General features: G+C 34.8%; 3 protein-coding genes and 2 non-coding genes across 5 annotated transcripts; 2 read left to right on the top strand and 3 right to left on the bottom strand.

Annotated features, from left to right (window-relative positions):
* Nucleotides 1-164: 164 nt before the first annotated feature.
* On the bottom strand, nucleotides 165-7,748 carry LOC145614527 (cullin-1-like). The gene is made up of 20 exons (XM_081669582.1): nucleotides 7,544-7,748; nucleotides 5,492-5,652; nucleotides 5,308-5,407; nucleotides 4,372-4,557; nucleotides 4,121-4,168; nucleotides 3,838-4,041; nucleotides 3,669-3,746; nucleotides 3,435-3,524; nucleotides 3,274-3,354; nucleotides 3,127-3,186; nucleotides 2,454-2,486; nucleotides 2,285-2,371; nucleotides 2,047-2,196; nucleotides 1,910-1,965; nucleotides 1,699-1,819; nucleotides 1,453-1,614; nucleotides 1,213-1,356; nucleotides 892-1,110; nucleotides 627-794; nucleotides 165-521 (listed from the first exon to the last, which is right to left on the bottom strand). The coding sequence occupies exons 2-20, from the start codon at nucleotides 5,623-5,625 to the stop codon at nucleotides 420-422; spliced, it is 2,223 nt and encodes a 740-aa protein (XP_081525708.1). The 5' UTR covers nucleotides 5,626-5,652; nucleotides 7,544-7,748; the 3' UTR covers nucleotides 165-419.
* Nucleotides 7,749-10,469: 2,721 nt separating this feature from the next.
* LOC145614658 (pyridoxine/pyridoxamine 5'-phosphate oxidase 2-like) lies at nucleotides 10,470-13,663 on the top strand. Its single transcript, XM_081669727.1, has 7 exons — nucleotides 10,470-10,654; nucleotides 10,841-10,890; nucleotides 10,993-11,050; nucleotides 12,410-12,442; nucleotides 12,560-12,655; nucleotides 13,119-13,286; nucleotides 13,376-13,663. Exons 1-7 carry the CDS (start codon nucleotides 10,559-10,561, stop codon nucleotides 13,475-13,477), a joined length of 603 nt encoding a protein of 200 aa, XP_081525853.1. The 5' UTR covers nucleotides 10,470-10,558; the 3' UTR covers nucleotides 13,478-13,663.
* On the bottom strand, nucleotides 11,320-11,400 carry TRNAL-AAG (transfer RNA leucine (anticodon AAG)). The gene has a single exon. It is a non-coding gene; the product is annotated as a tRNA-Leu (tRNA).
* A 1,118-nt stretch (nucleotides 13,664-14,781) lies between the features above and the next one.
* LOC145615223 (laccase-6-like) lies at nucleotides 14,782-17,773 on the bottom strand. Its single transcript, XM_081670290.1, has 6 exons — nucleotides 17,514-17,773; nucleotides 17,033-17,184; nucleotides 16,712-16,956; nucleotides 16,483-16,611; nucleotides 15,341-16,285; nucleotides 14,782-15,237 (listed from the first exon to the last, which is right to left on the bottom strand). The coding sequence occupies exons 1-6, from the start codon at nucleotides 17,628-17,630 to the stop codon at nucleotides 15,107-15,109; spliced, it is 1,719 nt and encodes a 572-aa protein (XP_081526416.1). The 5' UTR covers nucleotides 17,631-17,773; the 3' UTR covers nucleotides 14,782-15,106.
* A 6,385-nt stretch (nucleotides 17,774-24,158) lies between these two features.
* On the top strand, nucleotides 24,159-24,229 carry TRNAG-CCC (transfer RNA glycine (anticodon CCC)). Its single transcript has one exon. It is a non-coding gene; the product is annotated as a tRNA-Gly (tRNA).
* The last annotated feature ends 101 nt before the right edge of the window (nucleotides 24,230-24,330 follow it).

Below are 24,330 nucleotides of genomic sequence, written 5' to 3'. Positions count from 1 at the left end.
ACGACAAAATCTAAACGTCTATTCTTCTATTGACAATACTCCGTAATCATATGTGCCCTCCATATTATCATACGCATAACTCTATAATTTAGTCTAGTACCAAAAAATGCATGGCAAATTAATCTACACAGAAATTTCAAAAAGAGAAAAAAGCGGGAAAGGGATGAAAGAGAAATACGGAGTAGCAAGAAATATTTAAAATAGAGCCTGCAAATTTTCCTTTTATCCCCCCAAAATGTGCAGCTTAAATTTTTGCCTTGTATGAACTAGATCAAAGTTCCTTAGTCATACAATTTTTACCCACTCACGGGAACCCAATTACTGTACAAAATATGCCTATTTGCTCTATTACCGGAATTCCTCAGCTTCCATATCAAAATCAGTTCACAAAAGGCAAATTATCTAAAGACATGCATAATTTAAGCCAAGTACTTGAATAGCTGAGGATTTTCCTTGTCTCGTTCAAGGTAGTCCCTAGTAATCAAATCTTCGATCCTCTTCTTGATTACCTTAAAATCAGGCTGCAAAAAAAACACCATCAGCGAAAGACAAATCTCAGTTAAAATTTACAAATAACCACATGCAATTTAACTCAAGACCACACAAGCAGCAGTAATATGTCATACCTTGAAACTGCGGCTTAGATGCTCAACACACTCTGAGATCAATTGCTGATAACCCAACACCTTCCTGCTTTTCATTATACGTACGATAGAGGCATCAATAGCATAACGTCTATCCTTGTCCACATCCTCGACAATTTTTTTCCTCTCGTCCATTGTTGGAAGAGGAATCTGTATATCCAACAAGTACAGGGAGAAAACTGAGCATTTGTTTGAGAGAATATCAGGAAAATTCAATGAAGAATAGAGGGCATATACAAAAGCATACCCTTATCCTCCTCATTCTGTCAGTAAAGCCAGAGTTGAATGTGAATTGATCAGTATGAGAGACAGTTCTTGACACTGGCTCCTTGGAAAGAACCTTGTACTTTGCACACGACAATGACTGTAGAACTCTGACCAAGTCTTCATCACCTAAATTTAGCTGAGCTGCAATTTCTGAATAACTCAAGCGGTCTGCTGTGTTGAATAGAAGCAGAGCAGCAGCCTAAATTGGGATACATTAGGTATAAACTATTAACTTGATAGGATACAGAGAGAGGGAATTTTTTTTTTTAAAAAAAAAAAAAAGCAGAACATTCACTCTTACTTGATAGGTTCCAACAATCAATTCAATTGTTTTCTGACCAAACTTGCCATGAATGTTGCAACTTCCCAGAGAGTAAACCCACGAGAGCTTCCTGTGTTTTGTTTTCGTTTGATAGAATTGCTTAAAAGCTTCCACACACTTCACCTACAAGTACAAGCAAATATAAGTTTATTATAATCTACTGAGAAAATTAACAAGCTAGCATCAATTACTCATATAATTTTGTGATGCACCAATTACCATCTCATCAGGAAGGTTAAGATCAGAGGATTTATAGCTTGGCCAGAATCCAGTTGTGAGAACTGTCACGTTCAAATCAAGCCCAGGATTGGCAATTGGGTTTTGCTCAAGATAGTCTTCAAAATGAGTCTGATTCTCCCTCCCCAAAGCCAAATCAGTTACCTGTAATGGAAAAGGCAGAGGAAGATAAAGAACAATACCCCACTAATTTACAATGATTAAATTCAGATGTACAAAACAGCTCACCATCCCTTCCATCTTTGATGTAAACTGTGCACCACACTGCTGCTTCAATTTTGTCAAGATGCTCCTTTCATGATCATCATGGGCACTTTTGTCAAAGAGTAAACGGCGAGAGAGCTTCTTTCTGTATCAAGAAAGAAACATGAAACATTATCAGACTTTTCAGTCAGAGAACAACTCTTAACGGGTGAAGAGAAAGGAGAGAAAAGCTAACCTGTAAAATTCAGCAAACATGTCTTTATCGCTTACATAAGCAAGAAGCTTTACTACCTGCAAACATTAAAAACAATTACTTAATCATCAGCATCTTGAGCAGTGCAGAACTTATATGTATAATTAGCAGCCTTATACCTTGTCAAGTGAGTCCTCAATAGCTTCATCACTTAGCTTTTCACTGCCACCCTTTTTGAGAATATTATCACAAAATGTTGCTAACAGTTCAGCACTAGTACTGCCAGAAACACCCTTGTTTAAAAACACCTCAAAAGCTTCCTTGAGAGCCTGAACCAAACCATAAAAGAAAACTTACGCCACAGAACCAAATAGCACAATCCATTAATTAAAAAAAAAACATAAGCACTATGCAAACCTTATGAAAGATGGTGTGGCTCATAAAGCACTCGATCACATAAACCATGAACTTATCATGCAGCTCTATAGCTTTCCTCACAAAAACCTGACACATGCAAACAAGATTGAGTTTTAATCCAAGTATCCATCCACTAATCAGGTATGAAGCTATAGGTTATGGGACCTACCTGCTCATGTGATCCACCAGAACCAGTCTCAGCCTGCCAAGCAAGCAATTTAAAGGGAGGATAATCAATATAACAAAGCATTTAACCCATCAACATAGTCCATAAAAGCAACTAATAACTTGAGAATAATCCAACAATTCTAGCTAAAGCAATTAATCGGAAAGTAACACTAAGCTACATTTTAGCCATAACAAATAGTCAAAACAAGAATATAGCACATCAAAGATAACCAAAGACAATAGCCTTTCAGAATGCATAAAACACATAAATGAAAGCTACTCGGACAAGAAGGCAATACAGCAAGAGTGGCACATGGGTCTTCTTACTTTGACAATTTGCATTGAGACACTCTTTTAAATAGGGTATCAATGTATCTGTGCACGTGTATGAGAGAGATAAAAAAAAACACTGTCCATTTACTCAAAGAAAGGTGAACAGATCAACGCAAGCCGAAAAGGCAGGCTGAAGGAAAGGAATCTCGTATTATACCACCTTGCACACAAACTAGAAGTTGTGTTAAAAGAGCATAATATTAGTATTAACAAAACTAGCTAGCTTTTCTCTAGCTTATTTAAGAAATCAAGCAATCAACCATCATAAATTCTCATATGACACCAAAGGTTTATTTAATACTGTTACAAAAATGCTTCAAAAGATATAAAAAGTGCCAAACCTTGCTAGTCGCAGCATCTTCTGCCTGCTGGACCAAGACAGTTCCTTCATCCGTAATATGCTGCAGGAAAGCATGTCACACATCAAAAACCATCATGGAGTAATATGTATGTTACCATTTAACACGGGAAGTGGGATGTAAACATACCGTCTTAAAGATGACTCCAATAGGCTCCAAGCCCCGGGGAACTTTACTGTATAGCCTGTACATCCTGGAAAGATCCTCCACCTAACCAAATAAGACCACAAGAGTGATACTCTTTAATTTGATAAGAAAGATAGTTTTATGAGCAATATAAACAAAAATACCTTGTCATCTTTAAGCAATACACGACATCCAGAGTTTTCTTTCTCGAGCAATTGGTTTTCAAATACCAACAACAACTCATTTTGCACTCTCTGTAAGGGCCCGTATAAAACCATCAGACCACAACTCAAATAGTTTAAATTAGCCCATAAAAATAAAAAAAAATAAAAAAAAATAAGCTTTGGCCCTTATAGAAACAAATTCCTTGAAAATGACTATAAAGCATAAAAACAAACCTCTAGGAGCTTCTCTTCACTACTTAAGTGCAGGTAATGAGACACTCTCTCCTTTTCTTTTGTCAAACATTCCTCAGACTGCATGGCCAAAAGGGATACAATAAGCAACAAAATACACTATGTGCTGCATGGAAATATACAAGAGGAATTAAGTCATCCAAAACTTTGCCTTCAACATATATTCCGGACATGAATCCTCTACAATCCAGCTTGAGGCCTTCCGAGAATAATAAGCAGCAGTGTCATCCAGAAGATGTGCCTCAAAATCCTTTTCATACTGTTCCATCTGTCCCATTCCAATTTCAACATATATCCCAAGCACATTCTTCAATAATGCTCGGTCAATTTGCCCACCCTCTCTTTCAACATGGATCTGAGTAGAAAATTCCAAAGTCAACCACTTTGCAGGCAAGAGAAAAGAGTTGTGAATACACCTCAAACAATTAACTTACCAGGGCTAGAACAGCATCCTTTGCTTTGCTACATATTTCTTGGTAAACCTGATATAAAGACCAAAAAAAAAAACAGTAATTGCTTTAAACCATGAAAGGAGTTCAAAACAGAAAGGTTGGAAACAAAAGCTTGAACTTAACCACTTGATAAGAACTAAATAAATGAGCATTAAATAAAAACAAAAAGGTCAGGGAACAGACAAAAAAAAAAAGTTGACATTTGTATTAAGCAAACAAGAGAGATCAAATACCAGATCACGGAAGCAAGTGAGCCCAACTTCATTCAGTGGAGGAAGTGACCTCCGAGTAACAAAGTAACGATCAAGATAATGAAAGAAGCGAGATAGCCACCTGACCATTACTTTATGATTTGACCACCTTTTTACAAGCTCAATCAGCATATATTCATCATGTTTTTCCTTCAAAGCTGGCAAAACCTGATTTTTGATTAAAAAAAAAAAGGCAATAGAAATTTGTTAGGAGCAAGGATGAAATGGACACATTGGATAAGCAAAAATAAATACAAGAACAGATAGAGCAAACATGAGGCCTCAATCAAACAAAAGAACATTAGTTGGCAGTCTTGGCACCATCAATAAGTTACCTAACAAACAAAAAAATGGATTTACCTGTATGCCTTATATAGTTATATATCTTTTTATTTGGAAATAATTGATTCAAAATGGGTTTTCCTGTATATAGTTATATATCTTATATAGCTATTCATCTCATTATTTGAAAATAATGAGATGAATAAGATGATACTTAAGAGATCACTAATGTTGACAATATTAATACCAAGGTTATAATAAAATATCAAAGGACCATAATAATGCTACTTTACAAAGCAATAAACTGCACTACTAATTTTAAATGAAAAGAAATATGAATAACACATGACCAGTCCTACTTCAAGGTAACAAATTACCATAAATTAGGGTAACATATTCAGAAGGGTTACAGGCAGAACATCCTGCCCAAACTGAAGGTTAGATATTCAGGATTCATCCTGATTTCCAAAGCAGAAAAATGTAATCACTCAGACTAAAGGACGACTCTAAAATCAGCTTTTGGCAAAGAAAAATATGACATGTTTACTCATTTAGTCGTGTACAACAGGATTACAAACGGTGCATGGCAAAACCCATATTAAAGAACAAGCTGGCTGCAAGTAAGGGTTTTCTCACCGTTGAAACAATGTAATCCACAAAAGCCTGTCTGTAATTATCATAAAGTTGCTGAGAATAATCATATGGGGCTTTCTGAGTACACATGTTGTATATTGTTCTGCATTGATATAATAGTATTTTTGAGTTAGAAACATAGCCTGTACACATGATTGTATTATATTGGTCATGACAACACACTTACGTGTAAAGCATCGAGTAGTCTTCAGAAGTAAAAGGAGGCTCAGGTAAACCTTCAAGAATCATTATCAGTTTCTTGATTCCTTTCTCCATAAACTTCCATCCTTCCTCTAGTTCTATGGGTATACGATCATTCATTTTTGTATATTGCTACAAATTTCTCAGCTGTGACATGTAACAAAAGTAGTCACTTCAAGAACATTCGCTGATTAAATAATAAAGATATGATAAAATCTAACCTAGACTAAGATGCATAAAACATAAATACATAATAACAGATCAGAGAGATGGAGAGAACATGCAGATACCACAAGTAGAGTTCTAGATGTGGGTCAAACAGCAAGAGAGATCAAAGGGACATGGGAGGAAAACTAAAGAGAAATTAAGAAGACAGAAGATGGACTATTACTATAAAACATCAAAAAAATATCTAATTAAAAGAAGGTACACCACCAATCCAAAATAAGCGTCGTGCTTCTAAATGTTACTCCATGCACTGTAAGCAAAAAAGGAACAGCAGATTTCTATGATCAACCCTAGCGAACTTTTAATGTTATTTTAATAAATCCTTCCACAATATCTTAAGTAAATACAATATAATCAAATGATAAGCTAGCAGTAGTAACTTTAAAAGTTAATTAATCTCTTAGCGATATTTTCACACTATAAGTCAATGCAACTCTCATAGATAAACCTCAAATTATCTTTAGAGGTTGACATGGACATCCAGATTTGTGACATTGACCGCCAGTTATCAAATGTTTCCATGTAACAGTGCAACTCTCGTAGATACACCTCAAATTATCGCGTCTATAAATAAAACATACACTCTGAGTGCCACTATGTCACATCAAACAAGTCTCACACTTACACGCAGCTGCACATGCACCACATTATCTCCCAGCAATTACAACACCGACTAACCATGTCAACCGTTACCGCCCTCTCAATTTCCATTGCTAACCCCAGCATATACTCCACAATTCCACGTAGCAACACATGCCCCTCGTTGTTTATATACATTTTAGTAATTCTTAATAACTTCAATCTAGCTTTCTCCCCCTGATACAACAAGGTAACCCTAACTAAAAATTCAACTATCCACCAATCAAACGTACATATGAAAGCTTTTCGATAATAATTCGACAGACTTGATTGTAAACTCAAAAAAATCAAAAAACACCCTAAATCAACAAACACGAGGATTCTACTATTTTCAGAATATAGAATCATACACTCAACTAGAATAAGAGCAATCTGAACTAACGTAAATCACAATTACAAACTAAGCATTGACTTAAAAGTCCAAAATCACTCAACTCCAAATTAATGCAATCACTCAAACTCACAAAAACCTAATTCCAAAAAAATCGACTACACTCAGCAATTCAGCATATCCACATTCAATCAAAAGCTTTTTTAATCGGCAAAATAGCACGTCAAACCAAAAACATCAAAATCATTTAACTCCAAATTAATGCAATCACTCAAACTCACAAAAACCTAATTCCAGAAAAAATCAACTATACTCAGCAATTCAGCATATCCACATTCAATCAAAAACTTTTTTAATCGGCAAAATAGCACGTCAAACCAAAAACATCAAAATCATTTAACTCCAAATTATTGCAATCACTCAACTCACAAAAACCTAATTCCAGAAAAAATCAACTATACTCAGCAATTCAGCATATCCACATTCAATCAAAGCTTTTTTGATCGGCAAAATAGCACGTCAAACCAAAAACATCAAAATCATTTAACTCCAAATTAATGCAATCACTCAAAATCACAAAAAACTTAATTCCAGAAAAAATCAACTATACTCAGCAATTCAGCATATCCATATTCAATCAAAACCTTTTTTAATCTGCAAAACAATTCGTCAAATCAAAAACATCAAAAAAAAATACGAGACAACTCAACAAATTACGAAAGGATAGAATTCCGAAATCAATCGAAAAAATAATCAAAATTCTGGAAAGCAAAAGCAAATCAGATAATTAATTAAATAAAGTATTGATAAACAAAAATAAAAGAAGAAGTATCTGGTTACCGTCGATTATTAGGGTTTGAGAGCAATGAAAAATGCAGAAAAATCAGAGATTTAAGAATCGATGAGAGAGAAAGATGAGAAGAAGAGAGAAAACAAAAGGGAGAAGACGAAGAAGAAGACGATTATGGGCTATGGTAGTTTTCCCTCTCTAATGTGTTGGAGAGAAAACAAAAACAATACTTTGCGACTGTGAACTATAAAACCCCTTTTTAGCTTTATTATGCTGGTTATATATATATATATATATATATATATATATATATATATATATATATATATATATATATAGTATAATCCTAGTTCCCGATGAGGTTTCCCCGTATGTACTTTTGGACAACCTTTCATTGAATTAATGCACTAACCGCTCTCTTTCAAAAAAAAAATGAAGCCCGTGTGATGTACAGATCGATCTATTTTTTAAATTTTTTTTTTTTTCATATTTATGTAATTACATTTGTTATTTTATTAGTTGTATGTAATATATCTTTTCTCCGTATTTGTTTTAAAGTATTAGATAAAATTTCTAATCTCGATAATATTTCGTATTTAATTAATGTAACCATTAAAATCTCATTGGTCATTTATGCTTATGTGGCACTTGAATTATTTATTGGATATAATTATAATTTATAATCTTACGTGGCACGTTAACTAATCTTAGGTGGCATAATCCAATTGTAGCGTTTTAAAAATATTAATCCTGTGTGGCGCTCTAATAATTTTTAAAAATAGAAATCCTACGTGGCGCTCTAAAATCTCGGGAAAAAAACTCCCCTTTCATTTATGCTTATGTGGCACTTGAATTATTTATTGGATATAACTATAATTTATAATCTTACGTGACACGTTAACTAATCTTAGGTGGCATAATCCAATTGTAGCGTTTTAAAAATATTAATCCTGTGTGGCGCTCTAATAATTTTTTAAAAATTCCTACGTGGCGCTCTAAAATCTCGGGAAAAAACTCCCCTTTATATATATATATTAGATAGATTGGTGTGCTAAAATCTTGGTTAGCCCTCTTCACGAGGGTTATTCCTAATGCATTAGTCGAAAGAATAGAAAACAAGCTAGAAGTATTGAAGTAATACAAACATCAATATTCATATTATTAGAAACTTAACTAAATGACCAATATTAGCAATTCAATTTGCTGCGCGCGCGATTTGTCTGTCGATAGTTATGTTGGATACTCCAACTTTGAAACCGAGTAAGAAGAGAATGAGTGTTTCTAATAACATGCTCGATCTGTCACTGGACTGTAACAATCCCTTTTATAGCGTTAATGACTAATAGATTTTCACCTTGAATTTGAATGTTCTGAATGTCGCATTGAAGAGCTAGTTAGACTCTTTTATAAAGAGTTATAGCTTCAGCTATGAAAGCTTTGGTGTTACCGAGGTTGAAGGTAGATGTCTTGATAATTGCTCCACTACTATCTTTGATGATGGTTCTTGCTGCTGCTGAATTGTTGCAAACTGACCCGTCGGAGTTCAGTTGAGTCTTCCATGATACAAGAATGGAAGATGGGGAGAGTGAATGAGAAGGTTAGATATGGGATCTCGGAATGAAATAGAAAATTTACTGTTAAACTTATAAAGGAGATTGTACAATCTAACAATTTTTTATTAAAGGAAGCAATTGAGGAAAGATGATCAAGTGTTTCGATCCGATGATTGCAAATTAGGCAAATGATAAGCGGGATAATGTTCCTTTTACGAAGATTATCTCGGACACCCAAACTATTATGGAATATATGCCATAGGAAAATCTGGATTTTGGGGGAATGTCAATTTTCCAAATTCATCGATGGGGCCAGTTGTTATCTTTAAGATCGAGATTATGATCTAACCAAGTGGTTGACTAAAATGTGAAATTTCTATGCGTAGTGAGCCCCACACAAAAGTGTCATTCATGGTAAACGAATGCCCATGATTTGGGTTGTTGTGTTTTTAGGAAAAAGTGTTCTTAATTTTGTCTATCCCATTGTTTATTGGTTAGAATAAAGTCCGGCACTCTAATATCAAGATTAACTTGAGAACCTCTATTTAAAGGACCTCTAATAGAGTTGTCGTTGAACCAAATGAAAATGTCTTTGCCATTGCCTATTTTCCAACAAATACCCTTTCTCAATATCTCTCGTTGTGCAAGGACCTTTCTTATATATGGGAATCTTTTAAACCGTGTTTACATCCAAATAGTGATGATTTTTGCAAATATTTATCTTTAAAGACTTTTACCCAAAGGTTGTTAAGATCTAACATGATTTTCCAAGCTAATATAGCTATGAAAGCTTTATTAAGTGGTAAGGTATGAAGAAACCCTAGACATCCTGCATTATATTCTTTTGACAACAAATATTATCTTTTTTTATCTTTTTTTTTTTTTGAAAGCACAACAAATATTATCTAGTGATATAGGAGCAATACAATTTTTGTCTCTTGAAAGAAATTTCGATGTAAACAATCAATTTGAGAAGCAACGTCATTTGGCAAGAGCGAGGAAGAGCACGTGTACGAGGGTAAAGTCTTTAGATTGCTTTGGATTAAAGTGTGACGACCAGCTTTGGAAAGAAAATCTATTTCCCAACGTTGGATTATTTGTTCAGTTTTGTGGAGGAGAATCTTGTACTCCATAATCTTTTTTCTTGGGATAATAGGAGCTAAAATGCACTCCAAGAAGGAAAAATTTGTTAGAGCTAATGAAAATCGGTATCAGGATTATCTGAACGGAAAATTCTAACCACTTGTACTATCTCTCATTCTCACTCACATTGTTCTTTGTTGCAATATATTGTACTATTTCGAGTCTTTTATAATGTACCAAAATCACTTGTCGGTATTGCCAAAATCAAATTCCCTCATAGGTGGCTTATAATATTACAAGAAAGGGGATCGACTTATTCAAGGGAGTAGTAATTAGTGATGAATGAAAGCAACAAGAAAAGCAGAGAAGGAAAAAGATAAAAGTTGAGGTGAGAAAGATCAGGCATCCCCTGACGCACGTGAGAGTCATATGCAAGAGATGAACACAGCAACTCCATGGAAGCAGCTTCTTCTTCATGCTCTCCAAGCCAATTCCCATCTCAAGCATTCTCTTTTTTTCCAACTTGTATCAATTTCTACCTTTATTTTTTCTTTAACATTTATCTTTTTCCCAATCTATTTTTATTTTTTATTTTAAAAAAAATTCTCTGAAATTCAATTTCTTCTATAATTGGGTTGGCCAAATTACATTTTTTTTTTTTTTTTTAATTTTTGAAATCTCTGAAATTTAATTGCTTGTCTAATTGGGTAGGCATCAGTTGGAGCTAATGGGAAACCTGCTAATCGCACTGTAGTTTTCAGGTATTATTTTTATTATTTTGTTGTAGAATGTGTTGTTGTTTATTTATTTAAATTTTTTATGTAATTTAATCAAAATGGATATATATAATGTATGATGTTCAGGGGATTTCAAGATGAAACAGATAAAATCCAGATCAACACTGATTGTCGTACTCGCAAGGTATTGTTTAATCTTTAGATTAAGTTGAATTTAAAAGTATGGTTGTTGGATATTCCATTATTAGTCAATGATGAACATGTATTGTGAGGATTATTGCAGGAGAAATTTGTTCGAAGTTTCGATTAATCAAAATATTAAGATAGTTAATTTATATATAGTATTGATTGCCACATACCAAGTTTTTAAAGTTAGATAATGCACCTAGCACATTATGCTCTCGTGTGTATAATCCAACAATTCATAGTCGGATAAAAGAAAAAAAAGGTAATTGTTGAGAGTGGGATTTGAACCCACGCCCTTTCGGACCAGAACCTTAATCTGGCGCCTTAGACCAACTCGGCCATCTCAACAATGTGCTACTAAAAACAATCATTGAACTTTTAGATTATCTAATTCTGCTTATGTGTGGAAAGAATAAAATAGTACTCCATGACTTCCTCTGTCAAATTAAAAGAAGCATTGCTAAAGTAATGTGATATTGGATGTGTAATGCCTAATGGAATGGTGCTGTTAAATATTGCTTAAAGCTCGGTTTAGGTCTATAAAGTCCGCTCTCTTGGTTTAGTAACAAATTATTACTCGTATCAAATTGATTATTTCCTTTACTTACTTATAGAAGATCTTTGTCAAGAGTTAATAGACTACCTTTGAAGTGATTATTCTTCATTTTCCTTTTAAATATGTAACCTCTTTGAGTAGAAGTGCTTTTGATTGTCTAGACTTTCTAAGCAAGGTTGGTCAAGATTGGACCTCCTTGTTAGATATTAGGGTCGAGAAATATGAGATAGGGATTTGACAAATTGATGATGTTATGTGTCATTTGTATAGCTCATTAGCTCCTTTTATCTCCTTTTCTTCTCCATCCGCTCATAAGAGTCATAACAGGGGGCCGGGTGATAGATAGTGTGGTATAATGGTTGATTAATGCCTAGATTTCACTATCGTAAAATAAGTTAATTAAGATTCAACACATGGGTTACAGAACTCTTGAAGTAAAGGAGAAGATAAGTTGCTTATGAGAGTGATGACTGATAAGGGAGAGAATAGGATCTGCTTAGGATGGGAAGATTGACTGGATACTTCATCACTTTGGTAAAATGACTGACATTATGAAAAAAAAAAAAAAATCACTTTATGTGCTACTATATTATGACGTTGAAGGAGTATTTCTTAATGCTTCTACAGCATCCAATTATGTTCCACAATCTTAAATATGCTGAAAGTGATTTTGTATCTTGCAAATGTCTTGTTCTAAAATTTCCTTTATAACAACTTTTCAAGGGTTACTTTCTTCGGTAACTTCTCATCTAAGCTTTTTCCCATACTTGTTATATTTGATTTTATTGCCCTTTTCTGCAGATTGAAGATCTTAAGCATTGCCCATATGCTGAGGTAATTAAATTTTGAGGTTTACCACCTTGTTATGGAATAAGTTATATACATTGGTTTCGGATGCTGAAAGTTCAACCAAATTCCATGAAATGTGAGCTCATTTTGCTGTCTTTCTAGATATGTTGGTATTTTATAGACTCTTGGGAGCAGTTCAGAATAAATGGAAGAATTGATATTATTGACGGGTCAAATTCTGATACCATTAAACTCCAGGTGAGCATAGCATCTTCTGATTCATATAAATATAATGAGCTATTTGACAATTCTTTTCGTTTTGAATTTTGGGAGTTCGATTATGTCTGTAGTTTGGACTGGGTCTAGGTTCTTAGATTTGAATTCATTACCATCATGTTGTATGGTAGTTACAGGGTTTTAGGTGTTTGGGTGCACTTGATTCACATTATGCCCTACAAAGAATTCACCAGTGTAAAGTCCCCTTGAATACAGAGTGATGCTATTGCTAGTTCTCATCTTGTCAATTGTGCTATAGAAATGACTAGAATTTTGTACTCTATTTATTTTCCTTCTGCTGAAGTTTATGAAGCCAGATGTTACTCTGCCAGTAGCAAGTGCATTGAGAATTTGCGATCAGCATTGTAGTGACATGTATTTATGGATAATTGATTGACTGTATTTTACACCGATAAACACCTTTTTATTTGATAATTTAATGCAGCAAAGGGAGAAATCGTGGTTCGCTAGTTCATTCAAGTCAAGATTGCAGTATTTGGGTCCTGATCCTGGCATACCCTCCATAACTGAAGAACTACCAAAAGATTTCAGTTTAGATCCTTCAGCAGGCCCAGTTGATGCATTTTGCCTGCTGGTTCTAGATCCTGATCAGGTCTTGCTGGATTCAAAGTTTCTTAAGTAATGTCAACTTAGTTTATCCTTATTTTCTCTCTTACTCTCTTTCTTTTCTTTCTTGTGCAGGTGGATTACTTGAACTTAAAGACTAACACAAGGTTAACCTATAGGTGTCACAGGAATTTGAATGGAGAGAAATGCTGGACTCCAGAGAAAATTAATCCGTAGTCTCTTCTTTTCTTATTTTAAGAACATAACCGACAACGAGTCAATGACAGATGTATGCCTGTTGATCCAAGGCTTAAATCTTTAGAGGCCTTTCCCTGGATTTGTCAAGGAAATCTTAGTTATGTAACAATTTGACTCCAAAACTTTCATTATTAATGAATTATGAATGAATTAATAAGTTTTCACAGGTAACCTCTATTTATCGTCATTAGTGACCTTGACTTGCTAGATTTCACTATCTGTGGCTCTCATTTCTATCACTGTGTTCCTATATAGTTACATGCTGCATTTTCCACTTATATTAAGCAGTACCGTAACTCTAAGTGACTTTTATCTCTTCTAATCTCGTCTTGTTGCTCAATCAGCCATTTGTTTTCAAACATTTTATAATGGGCTGGAAATACTGAATCCATCCTTGTTTCCTACAGCACTCTATTTGAAGCATCACATATTGGGATGATATATCATGTTTTCATGGTACCAACATGTGTAGAACTATATGATGCTTAAGGAGGATATATTGATTTATTTATATAGCATTATCTAACTTGACCTGTTATATTGGCAGGACAGGGATAAGAACATTTACATTGATAATTAGCTATTGCATGTATTCATGGAATTGATCTTAGAGTGTAGAGGGAATTAAAGCAAGGCTGCCACCAGAATTATTCAGCTACTTCATAAGGTAATCATCTTTCCAAAAACATATTACTTTCAAATCTGAATTAATGGTCGCAAGTCCTTTTTAACCTTCTCTTTTTGTTTTTGCCTTTTTGGTGCTGTTGGAACATTAGGGCCGTGGTTACTGTTTAATACTACCTCCGTTTCTTTTTAGTTGACATGTTTTGACTTTAGCACTATTCATCCACCTCCCTTTGACTGTATTTTATGCTCTATACGTAATGAAAATATAGTCATGTGAGATCTTGTTAGATTCGTCACGTTATATACTTTCAAAATATCAACTTTTCATAAATTTGCTTATCGATAATTAAACATATTAATGATTGAATAAGTGCATTGGCAAACGTGACTAAAGAAACGTGTCAACTAAAAAGAAACGGAGGAAGTAGTTCTTTAAGCTGATTCCCCTTTACTATTCAGTTTTATGTCAAAGATAAAAGTTTGTGACAAATGTACAGATCTAAGCAAATCTCACTTAAATCTGAATATTCTGTGCTCATTTAGCTACAGCATTGAAAATTTGCTTCTAACTGATCAACTGCTGGAACTTCTGTAAGTGTACCAAGCATTAGTTAGAGACTGGGTTAGAAACATTATTTTGGCTGGGAAATAAATGATTCAACTTTTACATTTGCTATGTTTGTAAGTAGGCAATATTTGCTGAACAAGTGAAGTCATGTTTGATTCTTCGTATTTTCTTTAACTCTTTTTGAAAGTATCCCATAGAAAATAATCAGAACTAACCCCTCTTCTTCTCCCCCCCACCCCCCTACCCCAAAAAAATAAGAAGAAAAAAGTGCTGGTTGTATTTACCAAATATCCTAGGTCTACCTTTCACTATTTTCAAGCAAAATAAAATCAGGTTCACCCCTTTCTCAAAAAAGGGGAAAGGAGGAGGGATAATTGTAGTCTTGTAGAGAAAGGCCTTCCTTGGCTTTCATCCTAGCATCTTGGCCTATCAGTTGGAGGGCGTGGAAGTGTCTCTTGTTGGCCCTGACCATTCTTCACTATGAGCACCACAGACAGTCCCCAAGACATATGCACTTCCATGTGACAATGCATGTACCATACCCCTGACAACAAAAGGAGTTTAGTGTGATCATTATTAGTAATTAATACTCTAGTATTCCCTGGATTTATCTGACTACATTATTATAAGAGAAATACGTAACATACCTGGATTATCTGCAACAAAGCGAATTGCTGCCCAGCCACCTGCTGGCACTCCTATGGTGTTCAGGTAAGGCGGATCTACTAAGTTGAAAGATGCAGCTTGTGGGGTGTAATCTCCTGTACCATATCCCACCACGTAGAAGCTGTGGCCATGAAGGTGAATGGGGTGGTTCTCTGTAGTCACAGTCCCTGTATCCTGTAGGATTATCTGCACTCTGGACCCATATTCAATGACCTTGGTTCTAGTCCCAATGATGGATTGAGTATTGTTAGGGATGTCATTAGGGGCTTGATTAACAAAATCATAGACCTGAAGTGGAAAGTCTGGAAAATCTTTTGTGAATTGGCCATTGATCTTCATGTAGTATGCTTCAAGAAGTGAGATGTTAGGCTCTCTGAAGCTTACATTGTTCATTGAGGCTGCCATCACCCCTCCGTTGATTCCCTTGCAATTTTGTGAGGGATATTTGGAGGTACATTTCTGTACATTTATTCCAATGGTGATGAAAAGGTTGGTGTCAATCTCCCTCGGGACATTTACAGCGCCCAAGCTCCGGAGGCCATCCATGACAGTCTTAATGACCAGGGTATCATTGAAGCTTGGCGATGGGGTAGAAGATAAAGGAAAGTTATTTGAAGTATAGCCAGAGTATTGGAAATAACCTATGGAGACAATCTTCTGGAAGGTGACATTCCTAGCAGACATGTAAGGACCCACAGACATGGAATATTTGCCTATCTGTTGATCAGTTGTTATGAGAGCATTGATGGTTTGACCAGGACCAAGCATGATTTGACTCACAGTTAATGGCTTTGTGTATGCTCCATCAGCTTCAACTATCGTAAGATTATGCTTGGCGATGGCAAAGAACTGCTCCATATTGAGGGCTGCATTGATTATCCTTAGCAGATAGGTCTTCCCTGGGAGAATATCAAGTGTATATGTGTCTGTAGTAAACAGTTTAAACAAGGTCATCAGAGATTGGAGGACTTCCATAAATGTCAACCTTCAAATATATTAGTATTTTTTTATTCTGGCTTGTTTCAAGGTTCAGTCCTTTAAAGTAGGTTGAATACTAATTAAGCATAGTGCAATTTTTATTAATGATACAATAGTATAAGAGCTTAATAGTTATCTCATTTACCATTAGTTGAGCAATTGTAGTTGGGTCCTGGATGACCATTAATGGTAAATGCATCTGCTGGTGGAGGACTTCCACCACTTGATAGAACATCATGCTCAAGTTGCATAAGGTCCTTCAGCCAATATTCTCCTATGAAGGTGTTAGCCAAACATTTTTGGATCTTTAGCATTGGAGTTTAGATAAGCAGAAAGAAAAAGAAGCTTACAGATGCAGTAAAGAAATACTATACCTAGGAGTATGATATGCTCTTCATATGGAGGTTTCAAAGGGTAGGGCACCCTAGTCTTGGGATATGCAACAATGGCACCATACACAGTACCTCGAAGCCAGGAGGAGTGAGCATGCCATAGAAGGGTGCCTCTTTGATCCACCATTGTGAACTTATAGGTGAAGCTATTCCCTGGTTGGATAGGGCATTGGGTTATGTAGGAAGGACCATCATACCAGCAGGAGAGCTTCTGACGAACGCCATGCCTGAGTAATTTATAAAACATAATCAGGTTTGCTCACTAAATTATCGTATTAAGTAACCACAGAGTGTTATGCATACCAGTGTATTGTGATGTTGTAGGGGGAGTCATTGGTAACTTTGACAGTCACTCTGTCATCTTCTCGGGCATAAAGGATTGGTCCTGGGTACATGCCATTGACAGTGACTATGTCCTGCGTGTTGCACAGCTTTGTGACCCTGGTCATTTGCACCTAATATGTCACGACATATATCGTTCAGTCAAATCATACTTTATTGTTTAGCTTTCAGCCTTTATAGTAGGTTACAAAGGCTAAGCTATGACTGTTAGACACGATAAATGTCAAGCTCGTGCATTTTATAAAAATTCTGCATATTTTTAGCACATAGAGTAGTGTCAAGTATTAAGAATCTGAATCAAGTATTTGATTTGAAATGAAGAGTCAAAACAATTGATACATTATCAAAAGTGTCGTTTCAATGCTAGTTTGAAACGATGAAAGAAAATGCAGTTTGCTTAAGAAAAGAAAAAAAAATGCAGTTAAGGAAGATAGCTAGAGACCTTAAAGTCATAGAATTTGGTTGGTGTTTGACTTGACCATCTTGCTGCTGTAGGTAGAACCCGAGCTTGTAATATCAAGATGAACCATAATGTAAAAGAAGCAGCTGAATTGCTCATTCTTGGCAGACTGGTCCTAATTAATTAGTAGGATTCAGCTTGTTACAGTAAAGATCAGAAGATGCTTTTATAGGAAAGACTCGAAAAAGAAAGAGAGAGTTGGACTTGCTTTTTTAGTGTATGCTCCTTGCTGATTTGTTCAGCTGCCATGATTTGTAACATGGATGGGTGATAATAAGTTGTTTGGAGCATGAGCATACAGGATTGGATTAATGTGGGGAAAGTTTTGGCTTTTGACCTATCAATACCTTTCTTGAAAATAAAATACATTCTTTTTCTTGGTTTCATGTTGCTCCCTGAAGAAGCAATCTTTCTTTCACTGCTGGTTTTCACTTATGGTTTTTGCTAGGGGCCAAGCTACTTTTGGATAATTTTTGTTAAGATGGAAGCTATGATGTTGATTACATTAGATAGTATCCTAAATGTGATTAATACACGCTTACATCTTATTTAGTAGATTACTAAAGTCGTTCATGTTAACATTGTAGTAGTAATTATAGTTTATGTATATAATATTAGGAAATGTATAATGTACTACTCAAAGTCTAATATGTGTTGTGTACTATTTTTCTCTGTAAAGTTATGCAATGATTTGTAAATTCCTTTTTCTTTTTTTTTTTTTTTGCCAAGGTCTTCTTTTTTGATGGGATGGTGAAGCTCAAGACGGATGCAATTTCGCTTAGTGACAAAGGTGTTGATTTTAGAATGGTTTCCCATCTATTAAGTTGGAGATTCACTCTTGAGGAAGGTATGTGAGATGATAAAAGTCACCCTACACCTGAATTTATGTGCAAGTGAATAAATGGTAGAAATCGGTTCTCTTGAAACTATTTCGGTTATGCCAAAAGAATTTTATCTCGGAGGAGCGGTTCAGTCATGCTCACTAAGGTAACTCATAAGTCATAATGGTCATTATTTTTTGGTTTTCATGATTTGTTCAAGCTATGTTGATAGAACCTGAAATCTGATGGTGATTCAGTGACCACCTTATGTTAAAATTCTTTGGTTTGCGGTATAGATGAAGGTTTTCATGAACTTGAGAATTTTGTGTTTAAGCTGATTCTCTCAGAATATATTTTTGGGTTTTGGAGAAGTAATTATAGTTATACCTCAGTTTTTCCCAAAGATAGTTGTTACATACGGAGTATGCTGTAAGACAACTTTGTAAGACTTGTAACAGACGAGTAGTGACTAGTGAAGATGACCTTCACTTTGGTTTGTGCTAAAGACCAAACATAATATGATACGGAGGGAATACTTTTGCTAGATCTAGGTGAAGGCGGCATTTGTCGGCCAGAGTTTAATGAATAATCCTTTGTCATTGGATTCACAGGCCACATATCTATTAGGCAATTTTCGGTTTTTTGGCCAATTATTTAAGAACTCGGGAAATATTAAATTAGTAAAATTTAATAATTTGTATGCATGTACCTCAATTCGAAAATAATACTAGTCATTTTTTTTTTATTTTTTTTTTGGTGTAGATGTAGTCACTATTAATAAAATGATAATGATTTTTAAATGTACTTTACTAGATATCATTATTATAATTGTGACAAAATTATGTTGTTAGAGTAGAAAGGACATTTTATTTCAAGTTGAGCTTTATAAATGGTGGGACAACGGTGGTCGGATGGTCAATGACCAGTGATGATGGAGTAACCGAGTAAACAAATGGTGGTGCACTGATTAGAGAAGAATACATACATGCAACTATGCAAATTAATTATATTAGGAATATTACTTGCATTTAGGGTTGCTATCTGTTCTTGCTTTCATTATTGAGACTGGCTTACAAATTCATACTGCTGTTAAAAATTTTCTGCTTCGTATAAAAATTCTTATATAATGTGGCCACATGTTTAGGTACAGTATTTGATACTTCTCGTCAATTCCTTGCTCATTGGATGGATGCGGAAACTGATTTTGACATACCTACCTCTTTGTGAGAAGCGCATCAAAATTCGTAAATTGTATTCTCACAACGGATGTGCAAAAGTCAAGTTTTGGTGTATTAAAAGCATTTTCGGATAGTTGCTCATAAAGTTGTAGTCGTCGACACGGACTAGTGTATATACTGAATTCCATGCAAATTTTGATAATTGGTAACAAAACACCAGGTCATGATGAAGCCAAAGGTCAAAGGAAGGCAATGTTTAAACTTTAAAGCAACAAGGTTAAAATGTGAAACAATAGTGGTTGAACAAGGCAGAAAGGAGCAAAAGGTGATTGGAAAGAGAAGATTTGGCCGGTCTTTTGCAAAACACATCCTTTTGCACGCCTTTCTGGCCCCATTTACTTCATGTTTTCATATGGAGGAGCTTCTATGGCTTTTTTTGACATGTCTTCATTGCTTAGAATTATGGCATTCTTCTAGTGTACTCATTTCATCTTTTTATTTGATTATTTTTAATCCGTGCTCTTTTTTCTTTAATAATATTGGAGGAAAATAGTATGCATTATGCTACATTGTAAGAAATTATGGGCTATACATTACGGAGTAACCGAGTAACACAATGGAGTTATGTTTAGCATAATTCCTATATGTCGGGATTTATTAGAGAATCGTAAATTCGTGATTGAAGAATGAAGGTTCCATGACCAGCTAAGCCAACATCCTCAAACCAGCTCGGGTGGCACGTTGTACATCATATGCGCCAATATGGTGTGTACCAATAAGAGTGCTGATTGCCTTACCGGCTGGACTTTATCACCAAATTTTGATCCTTCAAATGCTGGTGAAACGTTCAGAATCAGTGATCACTATGCTTTCTGCAAGTCGTTCTATTCAGAAGTATCTCTGTATGTGACTCATATTTCTTGCGTAACTATGAACGAATGATAACAGCATGAATCTCAAACAAGTTAGATTTTTCTCTTTTTATTTTTTAGTATTAAAGAATAACAAAATACATAATAGTCTTGGATACTTCATTTTCCCTATTTTGCTCGAGCTATTGACCAAGAATCAAAAACGTCCATAAAATTGGTTACTGCAAAAACTAAATTCCTCTGTTCAAACTCGAACTTGTTTTTATTTCAGAAAACAATAAATAATTAGTTTTGAATAAGAACTTAATACCGAAAAACGGTTGTGTTGTAACTGCATTTGGAAGTCAGGCTTCAGAGTCCAAGCAAGAACCCCAGAAATTCTCCAGCAGAGGACCAGTAGGTCTTCCTGCTTATCTGGTTAGCCACAGGATTCTATGCTCTCCGTATATATACGAGCTCTCATTAAGACGCCTATACGCTCTCTCCCTCACCCTCCACAACGAACCCTCTAGGCCTCTACCATCGACATTGTTTCCTAAGTTTAAGTTTCCTAGCAATAATAATGACTACTAGATTTCCAATTCATCTGGCAAGAGGTTCAACTGACAACAGAGCTCAGAAGGAGAAGCGCTTCAAGATAAGAACAAGACTCTACATTATCCTTCGTTGTGTGTTGATGCTAGTCTGTGGGAAAGAAAGTGAAGGCTGATCATGTCTACCATCACGCAAGTTGGAGCACAAGCTGAAGCAACTAGGTTCAAATTCTAGAGTTCTTTAGTCACTATGAATCTGTAGAAGAATGTAAATGCTAGTAAAAAGAACAAGGCAATGCAGATTAAATTCTTTTTCTCTTCTATTTGTTGAAAACTTGAAACATATCCTACTCTGTAGTCACTTCACTGAAAAGTGTTCTGCCCTCCATCCCTCGTAAAGTATGAACACAACATAGATGCAACTATGCTAAAACATCATAGATAAATAGCAATTCTTTTTAACAAGAATCATTTTGTACATAGGAACATACACTATGTTTACTTCATACAGATAAAGCTATCAGGCTTAATCTACTAACTCATGGGCGTCATGGCAGTTCAAAAGATAATTCGATAGTGAAATCTAAAGCATCTAGGCCATCTAACACAGACCAAAACTCAATATAAATGCCATGAAGAACACAAACTTTAGGGTTCGTTTGGCATCATTGTGGTTTTCTGTTTTTTGGTTTTTTGCTTTTTAAAAGGATATTATCTATGCCACATAATGAATAAAAAATATTCAGATTTATTAAAATCATGATAATTTTGAAAACTGACAACAGAAAAGTGGAAACACCTTTTTCTTGTTTCCTGTTTTTGGTTTTTAATTTTCAAAAAAACAGAAAACTGAAAACCTAAAATGATGCCAAACAAGCCCTTAGCTTTTCTCAATTCTAATTTTCTCAGTATGATCCGAACCAATTGTAAGCAGATAAACCTTAAATTATGCCCTAAAGATAAGCTGAGAAGAGCTCCACTGCAAATTCCCAATCAGTTTAATATCTACACAGACCAGAATTCTATATATTCCCAATCAGTCTCGCCAATGAACTCACAATCTACACAAACCAGAATTCCAGAACTCATTCCAGGCTTCCAGCACACGTCAAGAACACAGGCCTAAACATCGGGATCGTGTCATCATGCCTCATGAGTGCCGAAAACACAAACAATGTCATTAAGGCAATGCAATCAAATCGATAGATTTTAGTTGGTCTTTCAGACAAGAAACTGCATCATCAATATTAGCAGTATTGAACATACACTTACATGATAAGCAAATCAAGGGCTCAAGGCTCAACTACAACCACAAATCCACAATTAAACAAATTGAAGATTATCATAGAAATCCCGTTTAGAAGCCAGCATAACCCAGCTATTTATAAATTTTTGGACTGACCTCAGATATTATTGTTGTTTCTAATTCCTTTTATCATCCTAAGCATCACAATCAAAGAATAATTCTGTACTTTAAAATTTTTGGGGAAAAAATAAACCAACTCCAGAAATTATTCTACAAAATTTTCAGCTTCTAAGGCCAAGAACTGAGTACACCATTCAGTGAAAAACAATTAATTTAACGCCAAATAATAAAGAAAAAAAAATCAAAACTCACAAATTACTAAGATTGTAATGAAATTGGGCAACAATTGAATTTAAATTTTCTAAAATTAAAATCAACTAGATAACCGCATATATAAATGTACAAATAGAAAATTACAAGGAGAAATTGATTGTTTTGTATAATAAACGACACTGCCAATTTGCTATACAAAACCTAATCTAATCTAATAAACAATTAATAATAACTAATTAAAATCGAAAATTAAAAACATAAAACCCTAATTAAGAAGAGAGAGAGAATTGAATCAAACGACAGGATTGGTTGAGTTTTGATGAGTCGAAGAATTAGTGGTGGTGGTGGTGACGTGGCGGAGCACGGCCTCTTCCTGATTGGTGGCGGCGTCGTCGACGTCGGTGGTGGAGACGTTAATACAAGAGCAACGTTCGAGTGAAGCAAAGAATGCTGTTACTACGTTTGTTCCCAACCATGATATGAAGCTGCACCTTTCCATTATTTTCTCGATTAAGATAACTGTACAAAAAATTCGCTCTCTACAATATTTATTTAGCTAATACGAGTACTGAGTAGTGAGTACATGGGCGATGGACCTACTTATATAAGACGGAGTATTTCTCATACGAGTAACTGGAAGATAATCGTATCATATATTTGTATGGCTAATTATTAATGATATTTTCTCCATAAAGAAAATTAAATGCTACATTGTATTTGTTTTCTTAAAAAAAATTTAAATTAAAATAAAAAAAAAACATACAGACTCTAATCAAATTAAAACATTTTTTTTATTGAGTTTAATCAATCATTATATGTTTGTAAAGTAAACGCTAAATCAAATTTAACGAGTATCAAATTTAATGAGTAAGGGCTTGTTCACATTATTACTGAAGTGAACTGATAGGAGTCGTACTAAACTGAACTGAACTGATTAGAGCTGAACTGAACTGAACTGAGCTGAAATAAATAATTTATGAGAGAAGGAAATTAGGAGCTGAACTGATTGGAGCTGAACTGAACTGGACTGGACTGAGCTGAACTGAACTGAAATTAAGTAAATGTGAACAGACCCTAACACATATCACATATCACTTACTTTGTATGAATTAATTTTTTTCTACTAAATTAGCGTAAAGATAAAGTTAATTAATATTGTCAAATTCAAATAAGTGATCTAAATCGAGAGTTTGAGACTGATCTAAGCTTGACATATTCTACTTTTTTTCAAGTGACATAAAGTCATACAAATTAGAAACAATTTATCCTTGACTGACTTTGTGTGCAAAATTTCAATGAAACTTAATCGGAACACTGAAAAGAAATCTCAACCAAACCATAGAAGTAACACACTAGTAGTTGTTGCTATGATGCATAGTTGATTAGTTGTATACTTTTTTACCATGTGTATCGCCTATTGCCCTTCTATTCTAAGTCTTACAACTAACTAGAAAGTTTTGTAAGAAAGTTTAAGCCTTGCCTGATTCACTTGTATAGTTGTGTGTGAAGTAAAAAAGAGAAAGCACAAATTTACAAATATACTACCTTTTGCTTTTGATTAGAGTCCGAAATTGGTCGTTCAATATAAAAACTAAAAGTCGAAATATTATATTTATATTAATAATTTAGAAACTTTTGCCAACAGCGCATCTAGTGTAGTGGTATCATAGTACCCTCCCACGGTACTGACCGGGGTTCGATTCCCCGGATGCGCAATATTGAATATTTGTTTTTTGAATGTTTTATACTCCGTAGAGTCTTATACAATGGACTAAGAAGCATGCATGATCGATCGTAGCTCACCTGATTACCAGTG

This window comes from Chenopodium album, chromosome 25 (assembly GCF_948465745.1).
Source record: "Chenopodium album chromosome 25, dcCheAlbu1.1, whole genome shotgun sequence".
Classification (NCBI taxonomy): domain Eukaryota; kingdom Viridiplantae; phylum Streptophyta; class Magnoliopsida; order Caryophyllales; family Amaranthaceae; genus Chenopodium; species Chenopodium album.
Note: the sequence above shows the minus strand (reverse complement) of the source record. Positions and strands in the feature narration are given on the sequence as shown.